The 17997-nt window shown below is 37.2% G+C and overlaps 1 protein-coding gene across 3 annotated transcripts in view; it reads right to left on the bottom strand.

Annotated features, from left to right (window-relative positions):
• The window catches only part of ogfod3 (2-oxoglutarate and iron dependent oxygenase domain containing 3), a 29723-nt gene that overhangs the window by 5713 nt on the left and 6013 nt on the right, over positions 1 to 17997 (bottom strand). The window contains exons 3-9 of one of the 3 annotated variants that reach the window (XM_077502001.1): positions 16546 to 16621; positions 16377 to 16419; positions 16063 to 16127; positions 14168 to 14224; positions 12706 to 12859; positions 10387 to 10510; positions 3436 to 3583 (exon numbers count right to left, since the gene is read on the bottom strand). In XM_077502001.1, coding sequence (XP_077358127.1) covers positions 3436 to 3583; positions 10387 to 10510; positions 12706 to 12859; positions 14168 to 14224; positions 16063 to 16127; positions 16377 to 16419; positions 16546 to 16621 — 667 coding nt within the window. The remainder of the gene's footprint in view (positions 1 to 3435; positions 3584 to 10386; positions 10511 to 12705; positions 12860 to 14167; positions 14225 to 16062; positions 16128 to 16376; positions 16420 to 16545; positions 16622 to 17997) is intronic. The other 2 variants (XM_077502003.1, XM_077502002.1) reach the window with 2 other exon arrangements.

Below are 17997 nucleotides of genomic sequence, written 5' to 3'. Positions count from 1 at the left end.
ACTGCAAAGTGGAACAAAATTTACATTTTAATTTCATTTTACAAATACAAGACGAGACTACATATATTCAGAAATTATCGGGAAACTTCTAGAGCCAATTGAGAGAAAAAAGGGTAAACAATTTTGCACGTCTTACTTTTCAGTTTTTATTTGTATAATAAAATCTTAAATCACTGTATTAAGTTCGTTCCAATTGACAATCGTTCCCACTTAGTGTTGATTCTTTACAAAAAAAACGAAAAAAAAAAGTTTTTATTTTTATTTTTGCAAGGCACTGTATGTAAATTTTAACATGACTGCTTTTATTTAAAATACATTATTTAAAAATGAAAAATCTATTTTTTTTGCAAGGCACTGTATGTAAATTTTAACATGACTGCTTATATTTAAAAATAAAAAATCTATTTTTTTATTTTTGCAAGGCACTGTAGGTAAATTTTAACATGACTGCTTTTATTTAAAATACAGATATTTAAAAATAAAAAATCTAGATTTGTTTTTGCAAGGCACTGTATGTAAATTTTAATATGACTGCTTTTATTTAAAATAGATATATTTAAAAATAAAAAATCAAGTTTTTTTATTTTTGCAAGGCACTGTATGTAAATTTTTGGAAGCGGTTATTCACAACAAAATTTAAAAAATAAATAAATAAATGAATAAATTTTCAAAAAGACTACCATGACAAATTCAGTTGGCCCTGGCAAAAAGTCCCCAAAATGTCGGCTTGATTGGCCCAAGAATAATGAGGAAACAAAGCGGGAATTGGCTTGCATCCAATAAATGAACGATGAAGTCAGTCCACTGCTTCTATTAGAGTTCATATAAAACCCGCTTCTTACTGTGTGAAAAAGGATCGATTAAGCCTACAAGCTTTTGATTTATGGTACACAGTCTCAGAGGCAGCGTCCTCATTTTGTAGGTGAACAATGACTTAAAACACTGTTTATATTTTGAATAGCCCACACAAGAAAAAAAAAATTCAATCAATTGCAATTACAAACACTGATAATGAAAAGATCCTCTGAGGTGAAAGGTCGAATATGGAATAGACCTAATAAATCTCTCAGAATGCTGCAAACAGAAAGTCGAGCCAGTAATGCAAGAGATTTAAGGCATATTTTCATCTGTATTGACCCATTGATACTCGGCTATTTTGAACTTCCCTTAAGGACTTTTGAAGCTTCGAAATATTGTATAAATATGTATGTGTTATGTGAACCAGAAACTGGTTCTTTTTGACATTTTGGGTGAACTCGAAATTGTTGACTGTTCAACTTTAGCTGCCACTATACTTCAGTGTTGTGAAACTTTCGAATCTTGTGTAGCGATCATATTTCAAGACACTGCAGCAAGTAGGGCAACTCATTTGAGCCTAATAGAACTCGACTGTACAAGTCATGTCTCAAATCCATCGTTACATTTAACTCATTCACTCCCAGCCATTTTCACATTTCACAATCCCGTTCACTCCCGGCTGTTTTACTGGATTTTGACTGATTTTGCAAGGCCCACAGAATATTGTGTTCTATTGCTATAAAAGCATGGAATTTATCAAAAGAAAATTAAAGTATATTCTTTCATCAGGAAGAAAAAGTATGTTTATATCTGTTTCCGTTTTGCAGCAATTAGCATTATCGGTTTTCACAAATCTATTCAAATTTGTAAGTAATTTAGCTTTTTTTTCTACATGGCTCTGGTTGATCTCCTTTGCTCTGCTGCCACCTGATGGCCGTTTGTGTAACAACTACCATTCCTGCAACTGTTCTTTGCAGTTGAGAGGCTGCATCAAAGCCTTCTGTATGCTCTAGCGTTAAAAAAACAAAACAAAAAAACAACAAAACAAAAAAAAAAACATATAAATATGTCATTGGGGGAGTTGTTTAAAAGTGACACCGAGGATGAAGATTGGATTTAGTGATTTGGAGTGAAACTGATAGTTTGGTAAACTTGTTAGCATGTTCTTTATGCTAGAGTTATATGAATAACTTGTAGTGATGGGAACATAATTCACCCACGGAACATTGGGACGAAGGGAGAGTTCCGGGTGGGAAGGTTTTGTTTTGTGGAAAAGGGGAGTTAGCTTGTTAGCTTCTAGCTGAGTGGGGAGTTGCTGTTAAGACCTCAGAAGCTGATGTCAAAGCAAATTATTTAAAAGGCATGTTTTAGGGTTAACATTTTAGCATTAAAAACAAACAAACGTATAAATACGTGTTTGGGACACTTAAAACTTAAAAAACAAAAAACAAAAACGTATTTACACGTTATTGGGAGCAAATGAGTTAATAACATATGTCTCATTGGTTTGCACCTAAACAACTACTTGACTTCTGAAATGCTGCATGATGGTGTCATGTAAACAAGAGACGAAACAAAAGGGGACTCATTGTTTTGTGTTTGTTGCCACAGTCAGTCAATATACCGATTACTGTAGTATTACATATAGGCTCATTAATGAGGTGCAGATTAATCACAAAAGCAAATTATTTAAAAGGCATGTTTTAGGGAAAACAATCCAGAAATGTTCACATTCTCCATCCCACAAGACAGGTGTGCTTGCACTTTGGCATAAAGATGACTCAGCAAAAAGAAATTAATTCCCGAAGCGTTTTTAATGGCTTATCTTGGCTTTAATGGCTTTGCTGCTTCAGTGTCCCACAATATTTATCTAAGGATATTAGTTCAGGGCCATTGGAAGTGTAGTGGTTCACAAAGATGACTTTCATTCAGATGACATGGGATCAATTCAGACCCAATGTCCCATTCACAATCATTTTGCTGCAGACTGCCATTCAGTCCAGTTTGTAGGGTTCACCTTCAATCAGCTAGAATAGTTTTCTGCTGCAGGAAAGAAAATATGGCCTGAGACATCCGTGCAAGCGTGGAAGACTTTATGATGTGAGAAAATTACCTTTTTAATCTTGAGCATAAATTACAATAGGAACTAAATAAGACGGTGCTGAGGACTTGGCGGGAAGAAAACCGCTTTCCTTGAAGGTATTTCATCTAACCTGTACTTTGTGTCTGGCCTTTGATCAGTCGTATTGACATGATGGGTGATTTAAACGATCAATAAGCTACTCTGTTGTGATTGGTGCCTTTTGGTTGACATTCTTCTACAGACGGAGATGGTGTACAAACATTAAGCAATCAATGCAATCTCTCCTCCCACCAGGGTGCCCCAAGTAACTTCTATGTTTAGATATTTTTCTCGGGGCCAGTTCTTTCACACTGTGATCTTAATAGTTGTAATCTGGCATCCCCATGTGTGGACAATTTCTTGTAAAAGGGGCAATTTGATTTGTTTGTTGTTAGTTTATTCATATGTCATGGTCGCAACCCTTCATTAAATCCTAACATCTGAACTAAGCATTGAGCCTGACCATAACAAACATCTTCCAGCTGAAGTCCAAGTCCAATACATCATGGACGTACCCGTGTTTTAAACCTTGGCACCTGACAGATGATATCTTTATAAGGCGTGGAGACATCCCAGATGTCCTCATTACGTGCGACGCGAGGTACAGACTGGTGAATAGATCACGTGAAACTGATCTTGGCTCAGGTCCAAATGCAGGTGCGACTGCAAGAGGCCAAAAAGAGGATTAATTAAGATTAAAAAAATCTATATATATACTTTCGTAGCACCCTGGCCAAGAAACTAGGTGGGAAGGAGTTGTCCATCATACTCATACTTGATCAACTAACAACTGACCAAGAAGTTTTACACAGACAAAAGAACAAAGTGGGGATGGGTGAATACAGATGCCAGATATCTTATTGGGCCAATACCTAGTCTCATTTCAAGGTATCAATATTCGCAATGACAGTCGATCTCATGGCCATTTTACGATCTGGAAATAAAAATTAGAACATTTCTATTAATTTAATGCAATTTTACAGAAAATGCTATATATCCTAAAGGTCTTTCTTCATCTGTTATTGTTTTTTTGGGGGAAAATTTTATGCATCAAAAGTACTAGTGGTATTGTTACTTGATATCGGTGACTACTCAAGAGTTACTCAACTGGTATCAGTCTGAAAAAAAGTGGTAGCGGACATTCGTAAATAAATAAAAAATAAAAACAAACTAAAACCGATAAGCATTTTCAAAATAGATACCTGTATCGGCTGCCCTCTTGCATCTGTTTTACTACTTACTGTACGATCAGGAATTACAAATTAGAAGAATACAAAATTGCCATTAATTTCAGGCAATTTTAAGGAGAAAAAAAAACGTTATATTGGGGACAGTACGGTGAATGACTGGTTAGCATGTCCGCCTCCCAGTTCTGAGGACTCGGGTTCGAGTCCAGGCTCCGGCCTTCCTGGGTGGAGTTTGCATGTTCTACCCGTGCCTGCGTGGGTCTTCTCCGGGTTCTCCGGTCTCCTCCCACATTCCAAAGACATGCATGGCAGTTTAATTGGGCGCTCCGAATCGTCCCTAGGTGTGCTTGTGAGTGTGGATGCGTGTTCGTCTCTGAGTGCCCTGCGATTGGCTGGCAACCAGTCCAGGGTGTGCTGCCCAAAGCCAGCTGGGATAGGCTCCAGCACCCCTGCGACCCTTGAGGAGTGTCAAAATTACTAGTGGCTACTCCTACTAGTAACGGTCTGAAAAATAGTGGTATAGAACACCCCTAACACAAAGGCAATGGACAGTGATTCATTCAGGTCATTTCCTCCCAGCCCTTACCCCATTCGGGAAATTTCTCTAAAAGCCCAACTCCTCCCCCAAATGCTCCTCAGCTTGAACACGATGTCATCATTAGTGTCTTTACTTTTGCTTCCTCCGCAAGCTTGATTTTTCCTAGAGTTTTCATTGTATTTAGATGAGTCATCGCAAAGAGACATGATTATCTCAAGGAAATAATCGCCCATTCAAATCAACCCCCCGCAAAGTCAACCACAATGCATGCTGCAAGTTAAAAGCAGACACATGCAGCTTAATAATAATAATAATAATAATAATAATAATAATATAAATATAACATGTACAAGATGCCTATTTGTGGCCATTCAAAGCAAATTTATAGCTTCCTAGTGAGTGAGTCGTGTAAGCAAATCGAGAGCTCCTTTTATGGAAATAGTGAGGCCGGCGTTTAAGACAATGAACAGGGATATTATAAACAGATTCAGTTTTCTTTTACGCTGCAAATAAGCTACAAAGACTCTCAAAAACCTTACAGTAGATTGCAGGCAATTGATGAGAACAAATACCAATTGGCACATTATACATTTATATATAAACCCCAAAAAATCTTCAAAAAAATGCTTATTAACAATCCATAATATTTTCCACGAAAAAAGGGGGAAACAGTCATGGAAAAATACATACCACCCCCAAAATATATTTAAAATAATATTGATAAAAAAAAAAAATAATAAAAAAAATCCGTGAGGGTTGACTGTAATGCTCTAAAACTTTCACATGCATGTGCTGAAAGAAAAAAAAAATGTAGCAAAGGAGCATTTTAAGCATCAAGACACAAGGGGCATGTGTCCAGTCACCCATAACCCCCATCCTGAAGGTCCTTAGTGTGTGTTGTGTTTTATCACATCTCTAAATAAAAGTGTCAATCCTCATGGATTGGATTCTTTGACAGTTCGGTCAGATTAGGATTCCAAATGGGTTCTTTATCTCTTTTAAAGTGGACTTTAAAAAGACAGGTGTCATCTTATTTTTTTGTGTGAACCATTACAAGGTTTGGGATCCGTGCGTCCTACTTCTTTATTAATGTTCTCGCTTCACTGATGCAAGCTTACGACACTATTCACACACAGCTGTCTTAGGAGACAATCAACAGGCATGCCATCATCATCCTTCCCTACAGCAATTTAGGACATTGTCAACAAAATGTCTTCTGCAATCTCAAAAAATGTTTTCTTTCTAAAGAATATTTTTTTGTATTTTACGGCCAAGTGTTCTCAAACTGAAAATCAAAAATGTGCAAAACTTCAAATAGGAATAAGTGCACCAACATACACCATTGCTGAGCCAATATCTGATTATATTGCATACAACACTTGCACATTTCACTCACGATGCACTTGACCTGCAGGCAAAGATGTGCACAACTCCTGCTTCTGATCTTGAACACATGAAGGATACCTTTTTAAGTCCAGTCGGCCACTCAATCAAACGTAAAACCAGGTGAACTGGAATTTGGGTTTATTGAGAATGAAGACCACCTCAAGAGATGAATGGCAAAGCTATTATTCTTCCTCTTATGATGATTACCTGATAGAAAAGCAGCGCACATTTTCCTTCCAAAGATAACGACTAGTAAAGCTTTCAAATGTCAAGAAGAAATAAAAACACTCTGTGTTGATATGGGTACAATTGCTGGTGTGCTACTACAACGTGATATTTTGGAGAACCTGCTCAAGGGGGTGGCAGGCAGCCCTCTTTAGAAACGGAGGATTATCTTTGAGGAGTGTGTCTGTCACACATAACTTTAAAAAAAAATATATAAATACTGAGACAAACAGTCTGAGTATGGTTATTACTCACATCATGAAACTGTATTTAAAAAAACAACAAAAACATTTTAACAAGAGGAAATACAAGGATTACATTAAATTGAAGTTGAATATATTAAGACTAGGGGTGTCAAAATTAGTGCGGTAATTTTGAGTTAATTAAAGTTCCTTTAACTCCACCATTTTTTTTTTAAAGGCGCAATTAATGACCGCCCCTTACTTGGAAAGCTTGTACTGGGGGAATTCCATTCGCAACACAGCAGACACGTCCACGTCAAAATTTAGCATAATAATGCATATATTTGTGCAGACTGGGGTTAAGTTGTATTTTATAATTTTAAAAATGTGCAGAATTTCAGGAGTTACTTCATGTTAAAGATTAGATAGCTCTTAATATGAAAAGAAAAATGCACTGAGCTGTCACCAACGTCTTAAAAATGTAAATATACCATCGAGTGGCAGAAACACAAGTCAATAATGAAACACATATCAATATTACTCGTTTTTTACAGTACAGTACATCTTTTCAATTTTAGTTAAATTGTATTAATTATGAAATTACTGTATCAATGACTAAAAGATGCGTCCATATTTCTATTAGCTTAACATTTTTTTCCACATTTATGTTGAGTATAAAACTTAGAAAAACAAGAGTTAACTATTGAAGTCATGCAATTAATTATGATAAACAATTTTAATCACCTGACACTGCTAATTAAGAAATAAATATTAGTTATTAATAGGGATGTAACGATATCCAAACATCATGATACGATATTATCACGATATGAAGGTCACGATACGATAATTATCACAATATTGTGGGGGGTTGGCGATATTTAAAAAAGATCACAGTATTGTAAAAAAATAAAATTAAAATAAAATAAATAAATAAAATTAAAAAAAGAGCTCAAACTAAAAAAAAAAAAAAAGCACAACATTGTGCTTTTGTATATAACAGCAATGCATATAAACCACCTACAATCTCTAATAACAATACTGAGGCACTTACTTGCTAATGCAAGCACACATTGATCGCTTCTCAAGCAAATTAGGTTCCCCTTCATCTGACAATTAGCATAGATTGTAAACATAGAAGGCCAAAACATCAATGAAAATTAAATTGCACTAATAAACTAGCCACTAGAGGGTGCTAGAACTGCACAAATGGAACTCAACATGACTTTTTTTCAACAGATGTGGTCCTTTTAAATATTGTGAACATGGCGACGGCGATATTGTGGCAGTTTTAATATCACAATATCACGATATTGCCCTTATCGCTACATCCCCTATAATAATTAAATAATTGGGATTCATTCAGACTGTGTCAGACTTGTTACTGTTCCAATTTACGTTAGTTGAACATTACATTAAATATGCAACTTCGTTTGTATTTAAAAATAAATACATGTGTAAAACATTTTAAATAACAATACAGTAAAACGTACACAGATGGCGGTAAAATAGATTAAATTCTTGTGAGAAGAACAAAGAAGTCGATTCTAGGGGGGGGGGGGGGAGTGCTCGCTTTGCTGGACCGCGGTTGACGGCTTCTTTCTTTGGTGGTGGTCCTTATGCATGCCAGATCCGTCGCACCAGCATCTACTGAAACTCAACAGAAGTACCCTCTCCCTCCCACAGCCCCTTGAATCAGTTGGTGCTGGTGTCTGTGGTTCTCACTTTGCTTTATCTATCCTTCCCTCCTTCCTCTCTTTAGTTTTTCCTCTGGTCACTTGAGATCTTAATTTATTAGAAGTATGAGGTTTCTGGGGTTGGCATAAGACTCTGGTTTTGTAACCACGCAGGAGGGGTCTTGTTGGTGCTGGACTTCACCTTGATGGATTGGATGTACTGGCTTCTATGGATTTCACTCTGCCTTATCGATCCTTCCCTCCTTCCTCTCTTTAGTTTTTCCTCTGGGCTCTTGAGATCTCGCTAAATTTGCTGGAATTTAGAGGCTTCCGGGGTTGGCGTAAGACTTTGATTTTGTAATCATGGGGAAGGCAGGAAGTGTTTGGTCGGTGCTGGATTTCACTTTGATTTACCTTTCTTTTCTCTTTATTTCTTTTTTTTTCTGACCTTTTCTCTGGTCTCCTGACCATTTAAACCTCACGACTCTGGCAAGATTCTGAAGTACCTGGTTAAGGCGAAGGGTAATGGGATATTTATAAGGTTTTAGGTGAATGAATGAGTATAAATTTATACGTATTTGCACGCACGCAAACGCACGCACACATACACACAAAAAAAAAAAAAAAAAAAAAGAGCAATGATGACAAGACGTTGAATCGGTAAGACTACCGAATGAACAATTCTGAGCTCTTTAAAAAAAAAAAAAAAAAAAAAAAAAAAAAAAAAAAAAAAAAAAATAGAAGTCGATTCTAACCCCGGGTTTTCACTGGATGCGGTTGCGGTGCGGTGCGTCTTGACTGCGTGCTCCGGACGGGTCAATTTTTTTGTCAATCCACACCGGCTCCGCACAGCTGCGGTCCGGCAGCTCCGTCGCCGCCCACTTCCCAACGTGTCTCGCGGGACCGCGCGCGCGCGATCATGTGGCATTTCACAACGACAAACATACAGAATGTCTGTGCTCTTCTGCTATGAGATTCCATGCAGCATCCTTTTTTTGGTTGTCCTTGTAAAGTATATTAATAACGAGAGTCGGGTCAGTGCGGGTCCACTCTTTATTTCTGTCTTCCCCGTCCGGCTGCCGCTCAGTACGGCAAGCGAGACGGGCACAACAAGCAATCGCGAACATCAAACTCACAATACATTACAGTCCTTATAAAAAGGATGTGCCGTGTCATATATTATTTTGTGGTTTTCCACCTCCAATATAAACCTCTCCTCGTCCATGTTCGCTGGTGTCTAAACCGTGAATGAGCACATGACCCGGCGACGCCCACGTCACGTTTTGCTGAAAGCTTGCGAAATAGGAGCTGGCGAGTGTTTTATTCTGAAAGGTAACCGGAAATTTATTTTGAAACTGCCTCGGTCTTCCTGTCCCGCTCGATGTGTTTTGTGCTAGCTTGCCATTTGCCGGAGGCCTACCGCTGCGGCGTCCGGCAAAAATAGAAAATAGGTCTATCCTTGCGGAAGGCTTGCGGCACGCCGCAGGCCTTCCGCAGTCGACACGCAACGCACCCGCAAGCGGTGTAAACTGCACCATTCGAATGAATGGAATCTAATTGCTTGCGTCGCCGGACCGCACCGCAACCGCACCGCAACCGCACCGCAACCGCAACCGGTGAAAACCCGGGGTAAGGGGTCGCAAGTCATACCATGCTCGAGCAAACTTAAAATACAGACTTTTAACTGACTTGTATAAATACGTACCATACCATGTCCATACATACCCATACACTGGGAATGACAAAAAAAAAAAGCACTGCATTTGATCTACTGTGTATCTGCCTTTAAAAATGCTGCTGAGATCACATCAAGCACTCTTTGGTTAGTCTATTCTTATGCCAATTCAATGCAATAGAAATCAGACATATTTGCATATGCTGTTCATGTAAATACTGGAGAGCATACACGGTGCCAAAATCTCCAAACAATTATTATGCCTCACCTTCCCTGACATGCAATCAAGTTTATTAATCCTAATCTTCGGCACCTCTAAAGCATATGAATCAATACATCTGATGACCCATTTGGAGAGATTACACTCACATTGCACCTGCATTGTCGGCTATAATCACCTTGAGTTTCCCTTATTGAACAGAAGTTGATTATCATTGTAATCCTGCCTGAGACGATATCCTCTATCATGCATTACTTGGCTCAAGTGTGGCTTTAAGGAGCTTAAGTAGACAAAGCTAGAGGTTACAGGTGTTAATACAGATTGGCAAGTATTGCTTTGTCTTGAGGTTTTTTTCTTTATGATTAGCTGATATTTACCTGCCTTTGGTTCTACGGTCCTATTGCCATTTTGATCCATGAAGACAAATCTTCCTCCAGTGAAGTCTGAGCCATAGTCAGAAAGGTACAGAAGGGATGTGTAGTCAAATGAACCATAGGTGACCTGTAAAAAAGTGAAAGGAATTTTCAACATTGCTAAAAAAAATGATTTATTTCCTTTTCCTGTGGTAGAGCACAGAAAGTTTCATAACACAGCACATTTTGACTCAAAAAAAAAGCCAAAGACTATCTATATTTTGATTTTCTGATTATTATTATTTTTTTTTTGGGTACCATTAGACCTATCACTTGTGCATATTATCTGACTGAGACCATTATTGGCAGCGGTGAAAGCACTCATCATGTTTCTGTTCTCATCTACACCTTTGCCGCTTTAACAAAATCAGACTGTTTGCCAACAAAACGTCCCACGCAGGAATTTCCAGACACCACATACACCTAAACTAAACCAGAAACCTTTACCCAAACACCTGTTAAGAGCGGAATAAATGAAAAAATATATATTGGAGGATGTAGCAAGAGCTGCTGAACTCCTGCCAACATTAATCTAACAGGCCCTACAGGTTGTAAAGTTTGTTATGTCGGTGTCCTTCACATCTCTGATAATGAAAAACAAAATGCTTGGTAGAAACACAACTTTTGACCAAACATGAGCTTTGTTGATAAAGAGGACTGTGATAAATGGAAAGGACTGTACATTGAAGTAGACTGTGCATATTAGGGTGATGTAAGAACATCTAATGTACGATAGAACCTTTCATTGTTTATATTTCTTTGATGTATTGAGTATGGCGTTAGCTCTGTTGCTACACTAATGTAGTGTCGGAGATGGTAACACAAAACAGTCGTTAAATCAACCCAAGCTTAATGCAAATTAGCGTAAACAAACAACTTCCCCAATCCCTACTAAGTACAAAATGCGCTTTGAATTCTAGCAAAATCCAATTTGTGCTATGACACGTTAATTGCTGTATGAGCGATGGGAAGGAAATTTGCTATCAAAAAATTTGAAACTCCATTTACATTTTAATGAGGGCGGGGTTAGCCAATTACAAACCCCCACCACGCAAAACGTCTGCAGAGTCCAGAGACTCAGAGCGTAGGGAGTAAATGAGATGACAAATATTTATATGGCCACACAAAAACAATACGGCACTGCTAATATACCAAAAGGCAATGCAAAAGGAAACGTCCATTAAAAAAACATTATAGCAATTATAATATGTACACAATCTCACTCTGTTTCAGTTTTATAAGAGGAATATACAATATCATTTTGCTTCCAAAAGTATCATGTTGTAGGTTATTAAAAATTGACAATACCAAATCTAATTTGCTGCGACAAAAGGCTCTAATTATGCAAGCATACAGCAGTGGAACATTGTTTAGGCACCCTAAACAAGTTGTATAATTTGGAGTTTGACCAAATATTGAGTGAAAATTTTAAAAAAATTGATACACAATTTCTGAAATTCCAACCATTGATAAGTGCATATTCTGCAAGCTATACTGCAGCTGACATGTGTTGCATATATAACATGTCCTAGTATCTATAAAGACATACAACAAAAACAAAGCACATCAATCCACCTTTCTGAACATGTATGCTTTAAAAATTGAAAAAATCAAAGCAGCTTGCATCACAGAACTGATTAAAGTCAAACCTACTTAAAGTGGCCTTCATAAAAAAAATAAAATGAAAAAAAAACAACATCTGAACACTTCTCAATAGCCGTTAATCAGTCTTAAAGACTCGTACGAATTAATCCAGAATTGTCTTAGTTTAAAACAAACAACTAAAAGTATGTATTTCTAGCTGAAAAATATGTTTGACACAAGATCAAGATTAACGACGGCCATATGTATTTTAAATAATGTGGAATGAAGTGAATTCTCAGTTTGAACCTCTGCAGCTTCGATGAGTAGGCTACTTGCGAAGGGAAATAAATTAGAATCACATGAAGAACATAAAAATATAAAAATAAGACACAGTCCGTTTTACTACAGGTGAGGGCGGACGACCTCTCCAACACGATTCAAGTGGTCATGAAGTACATCTAAAATGCTCTCCGTTGATTGACTGCCAAAATCGTTGGCATATACAGTATAAGGCTGCAAAAAGTCCTTCCAAAAGTTATCAAAAGTCTTATCCACATTTACACGGATTACTAAAACTAGCCAGTTTATGGAGATAAACTCCATTGCTGCTTTAGTATAAACATCCAAAATTGCATTTCATCTATTTCAAGAAACTCAGACCCAACATCAAGTACACATTCGACCATCAATCCTTCATACCTTATCTATGTGCGGGTGCCAGTACTCGTCATGTTGGGTCTTGGCGATTGTAGAGTTGATCCTGGAGAAGAAGGTGGGCTTGGTGAGGTACATCAGTGTTTGGTCTAAACCAAATGTCTCGGCAATCATCCTTTGGATTCGCTTGCGTATATCTCTAAAGATAAAAAGAATAGGACACAGGTTAAATAAAGCAGCACGGTCAAAGTTTGGACACTCCAGTTTAGCAAGGAAGGCTCAATGAGGACTCACACTGCTAACTTTTAGCACTGTCCTAAAACGCCAACATTTTCATTTTAGTTTTGAGTTTTTGAGGCTACATTCAAATCTTGCTAGCAACTTGAAAACTGCAAACTTCACCTTTAAGTCAAAAAGACCATTTTTTCCCCTTCTTTCCATACTTGCTATTTATTTTGAATCCAATTGAAAATGGAAACAGGAACATGGATGATCATTCATTCAGTCCTCAATTAACGTTGACATAAAGGCGTCAATAGTGTTTGTCTTTGTCTAAGAAATTATTCACGTACATTTGAAACATGGAAGCCAGAATTTTCTCTCTCTCTCTCTCTCTCTCCCTCAACTTCAGAAAACAGGTGAGCTGTGATTGGTCATTGCCTGAGCCGTGAGCAACACTGATGTCATCTTCAATTGACAGCAAGTGGCAAAATGGCTGCCCCCTGAGATGGATAAAAACAGCTGGATTTTGCTGCATAACTCATTTACACTAACACAATATTAAACAAAAATACCATATTAGGCTAATGGGGCTGCATGGAACAATAATCCAATAATTATGTCAATATTTTTTTTGGGGGGGGTGGGTTACTTCCCCTGTAAGTAACTGGGATTTTTATTTTCCAGTGAAAATTGTTATTTTGTTATAATTAAAAAATAATTATAAATATATTTCTGGCTTTCATGTTTCAAATGTACATGAATAATTTCTTAGACAATGACAAACACTATTGACGCCGGTTTTATTTATGTCAACGTTAATTGAGGACTGAATGAATGATCATCCATGTTCCTGTTTCCATTTTCAATTGGATTCAAAATAAATAGCAAGTATGGAAAGAAGGGGGAAAAATTGTCTTTTTAACTTCAAGGTGAAGTTTGCAGTTTTCAAGTTGCTAGCAAGATTTGACTGTTAAGTGAAAATAACATCACAGTTGGTCAGGTCTCAGGCAACCAATCACAGCTCATCTTCAGAAAACAAGTGAGCTGTGATTGGTCGTCGCCTGAGCCGTGAGCAACACTGATGTCATCTTCAGTTGACAGCAGGTGGCAAAATAGCCGCCCCCTAAGATGGATAAAAACAGCTGGATTTTACTGCATAAGTCTTATTCCACAAACGTAATATGTAATCAGAATTTCATGTGTGGACTAGTGAGGTTGCATATAACATATTATCCCAAAATGATTGATGTTGACTTGCCCTTTAAAATGATGCAGAATTGTTTACCTGTAAAGTTGGAAATCCTCTTCTGTGAACACATCCTGGATCTGTTCCCCAAAATATCTGGAATCAGTTTACCAGATGCCCACACATCCAGTAAGAGATCACATTCAGAATGGGGGACACAAACACAGTTAAGTAAATGAGGAGAGGATGCGGGAACGTAAAATTCAAGCATGCGTGGGTCAGCCATGAGACGGGTGTTTTCTCGGCTCAGTATGTCGCAATTATTCATGTCCAAATGCTTTATCTGAGAAACCTTTTCTGTGAACGTGAGGTGTTGGAACGCAATTACGGTTAAAACCTACATCAGTCACCTAGCATATTGAATGTCATTGGAGGAACCTGTGAGAGTAATTAACTCATTCACTCCCAGCCATTTTCACATTTCACAATCCCGTTCGCTCCCGGCTGTTTTACTGAATTTTGGCTGATTTTGCAAGGCCCACAGAATATTGTGTTCAATTGCTATAAAAGCATGAAAGAAAGATTCAAGTCTCTTCTTTCATCAGGAAAAAAAAAAAAAAAAAAGTATGTTTCTATCCGTTTCCGTTTTGCAGCAATTAGCATTAGAGGAAAGCTAAGTTTCATCATTTTGCAGTTGAGAGGCTGCATCAAAGCCTTCTGTATGCTCTAGCATAAAAAACAAACAAAACAAAAAAACAAAAACGTATAAATACGTCTTTGGGACACTTAAAACATTTAAAAAACAAAACAAAAACATATTTACATGTTATTAGGAGCAAATGAGTTAAAGGGGTTGTAGCTAGGGATGTAACGATATCCAAACATCATGATACGATATTGTCACGACATGAAGATTACGATACGATAATTATCACAATATTGTTGCCGATATTTAAAAAGATCACAATATTGTAAAAAGGAGAGCTCATACTAAAAAAAAAAAAAAAGCACAATATTGTGCTTTTGGTGGTCGAGTGATTCGCACGTCCGCCTCCCAGTTCTGAGGACTCCGGTTCGAGTCCAGGCTCCGGCCTTCCTGGGTGGAGTTTGCATGTTCTCCCAGTGCCCGCGTGGGTCTTCTCCGGGTACTCCGGTCTCCTCCCACATTCCAAAGACATGCATGGCAGGTTAATTGGGCGCTCCAAATTGTCCCTAGGTGTGCTTGTGAGTGTGGATGGTTGTTCGTCTCTGTGTGGCCTGCGATTGGCTGGCAACCAGTCCAGGGTGTCCCCCGCCTACTGCCCAGAGCCAGCTGAGATAGGCGCCAGCACCCCCCGCGACCCTTGTGAGGAATAAGCGGTCATGAAAATGGATGGATGGATTGTGCTTTTGTACTGATAACAGCAATGCATATCAACCACCTACAATCTCTGGTAACAATATTGAGGCACTTACTTGCTAATGCAAGCAAACATTCATCGCTTCACAAGCAAATTAGGTTCCCTTACACCTGGCAATTAGCATAGATTTTAAACACAAAAGGCCAAAACATCCCTAATGAAAATTAAATTTCACGAATAAACTAGCCACAAGAGGGTGCTACAATGCCACAAATGGAAATCAACCTGACTTATTTTTTTAACACGTGTTCCTTTTAAATAATGTGAACATGACGACGACGATATTGTGGCAGTTTTAATATCACGATATTGCCCTTATGGTGACATTCCTACTTGTAGTTGCACATACATGGTGGAAGAATGTAAGACAGGGGCAGATGATTCCAATAACAATCAGGTCACTTTATGGCAAACGTATGTATGGGTAACGACCCTGGAGACGAAATCTCAAAGGAAATAGCATAAGAGCAAGATTGATGACGACTGAAGAAAATAATATTTTGGCAAATGTTACATTATATATTACACAAGACATTCCAGTAGAACCATGCATGAAAAAAGGAACAATTTCTTATGATTGTAACAGTGTCCCACCTGTAAATGTTGACGAATTGCGACCCCATTGACAATGCTCCTGAGTGCAGGTCCAAGATGGAGGCCTAATAAGGTTAAAACAAACATTTAGCATTGAAAATTTTCAGACAAATTGTTGCAAAACATCTCCCCCCTAAAAACATCTACGGTCCATACTTAGGGCAAACCATATTGTGTTTCCAAGCAGGTGATTGCAATTTCAAAATGTGTTCCAAGAACATCATTCATGAGAGCAACATAAAAAAATTAGTCGAGAGAAATGCTGACTGTGCAATAATTAAAGTTCCTCCAGTTTTATTGGGCAATATACTCACTCCTCCCTCTGATCCAGCCAGTTGAAGTCCCCTATCAGCCAGCCTGCGTCAAAAAGTTACAAAAGTGATTTACGTGGCCCATCAAAACAGTGAACGTAAATGGCAAAAAAAATAAAAACAACTGAGAAGTAAAAATCAGACAGATTGTTCTCTGTTTGGTAGTATTCACCTCCGGAGGACTTGAGCTTCCTCCTTTGTCACCACGCCGTCCGCAACAGCACGCCCACACTTCTGAGGGGTGCATCCTGATGAGGGAGACGAGGAAATGAAAAAAAAATATTGTAGCTTATTTACATACTGCAAAGAAAGAAAATCTTCATTTGCTCTTACAAAATGTTCGGTAAGTCAAAATGGCAGTCAGGAAATTTACATTATTCCCTTGGCTACATATCAGCACATTGCACCAAAAACATAATTCATTTTATGGTTGACACCACTAAGGTTTAACTCTAAATTTGTACAGGAAAAGTTGTGATTCGTAAAAAGATTACACCGGAACTGAACATTAGTGATGGAGAAGTGGCAAGTGAGAGTTTTGTGTGGCGGTTTATTATGCGGTGAAACTAAGGTGAGAAAACGTCTCCTGGAAAGCCAGTGACAACACCACAGCGGGTGTCAAGGTGAAACTGCTGCAACATTAGACTGGGTCAAAGACATTTGGTGGCTTTTTTTTTTTTTTTTTAAAACACTCATTAATCACATCTCTGGCATACAGCAGCGAGGCAAGTAGGGTGTCATTAGTATAGGCTATACTAATGACATACTGTATAGCAGGGTTTTCACCGTAACATACCTACTGCCCTCTAGTGTTCACTGGGGAAAATTTAAAAACACAGCCCACCAGATTTACAAATGATTCATTAACCAAAATGATTTTGTTTTATTGCATTCCTCATTTGTTGTCAGAAAAAACGCAGCGATCCATTTTATTTATAGCATTTATTCAACAGACACACTTTTTTGGCTTTTTGATCCATGTTTGTAGCATTATTGTGTGTCATGTCATTTATTAGTGATAGACCGATATGTTTTTTTTTCCAAGGCTGATAACAATACAGATTATTAGTAGTCAAGGAGGCCGATAGCCGATATTTCAAGCCGATATTCATTTGCAGTAAAATAGAAAAAAAATAAAATAAATCCTTTTAAACTATATTAACAGATTTGTTTAAAAAAATATAACAAATGTTGCAGTGCGCTTCCAGGGTTATTAATATAATAATGGAAATTATTGATAATAATTATAAAAAAAATAAATTAAAAAAATAAAAAGTAAATAATAAATAATCAAAAATATAAAAATATTGATTATTATTATTATTATTATTATTACTTATTTTTTGTTATTGTGTATTTATTATTTTAATTTATTAATTATAAAATAAAAATTAAAAAGCAATAGATCCCTAAAGATTTCTACTGTAAATAAAGTTTTCTAAAATTTCAACATTATTTTTTTTTAATAAAGTGTAGGAGTCCTATTTTTTATAAAGTGGAAATTTAAATAGATCTATAAATGAAAATTATTTTTATCTTTTTAATAATAAAATAAAATAAATAATAATAATAATAATTGTTGCTATGATTGTATTATTGTCAATGTTGTTTTCTGATATTGTTA

Source organism: Festucalex cinctus, chromosome 17 (genome assembly GCF_051991245.1).
Source record: "Festucalex cinctus isolate MCC-2025b chromosome 17, RoL_Fcin_1.0, whole genome shotgun sequence".
In the NCBI taxonomy this organism is placed as follows: Eukaryota; Metazoa; Chordata; class Actinopteri; order Syngnathiformes; family Syngnathidae; genus Festucalex; species Festucalex cinctus.
The sequence above is the reverse complement of the archived record's forward strand: the minus strand, read 5'-3'. Positions and strand labels throughout refer to the sequence as shown.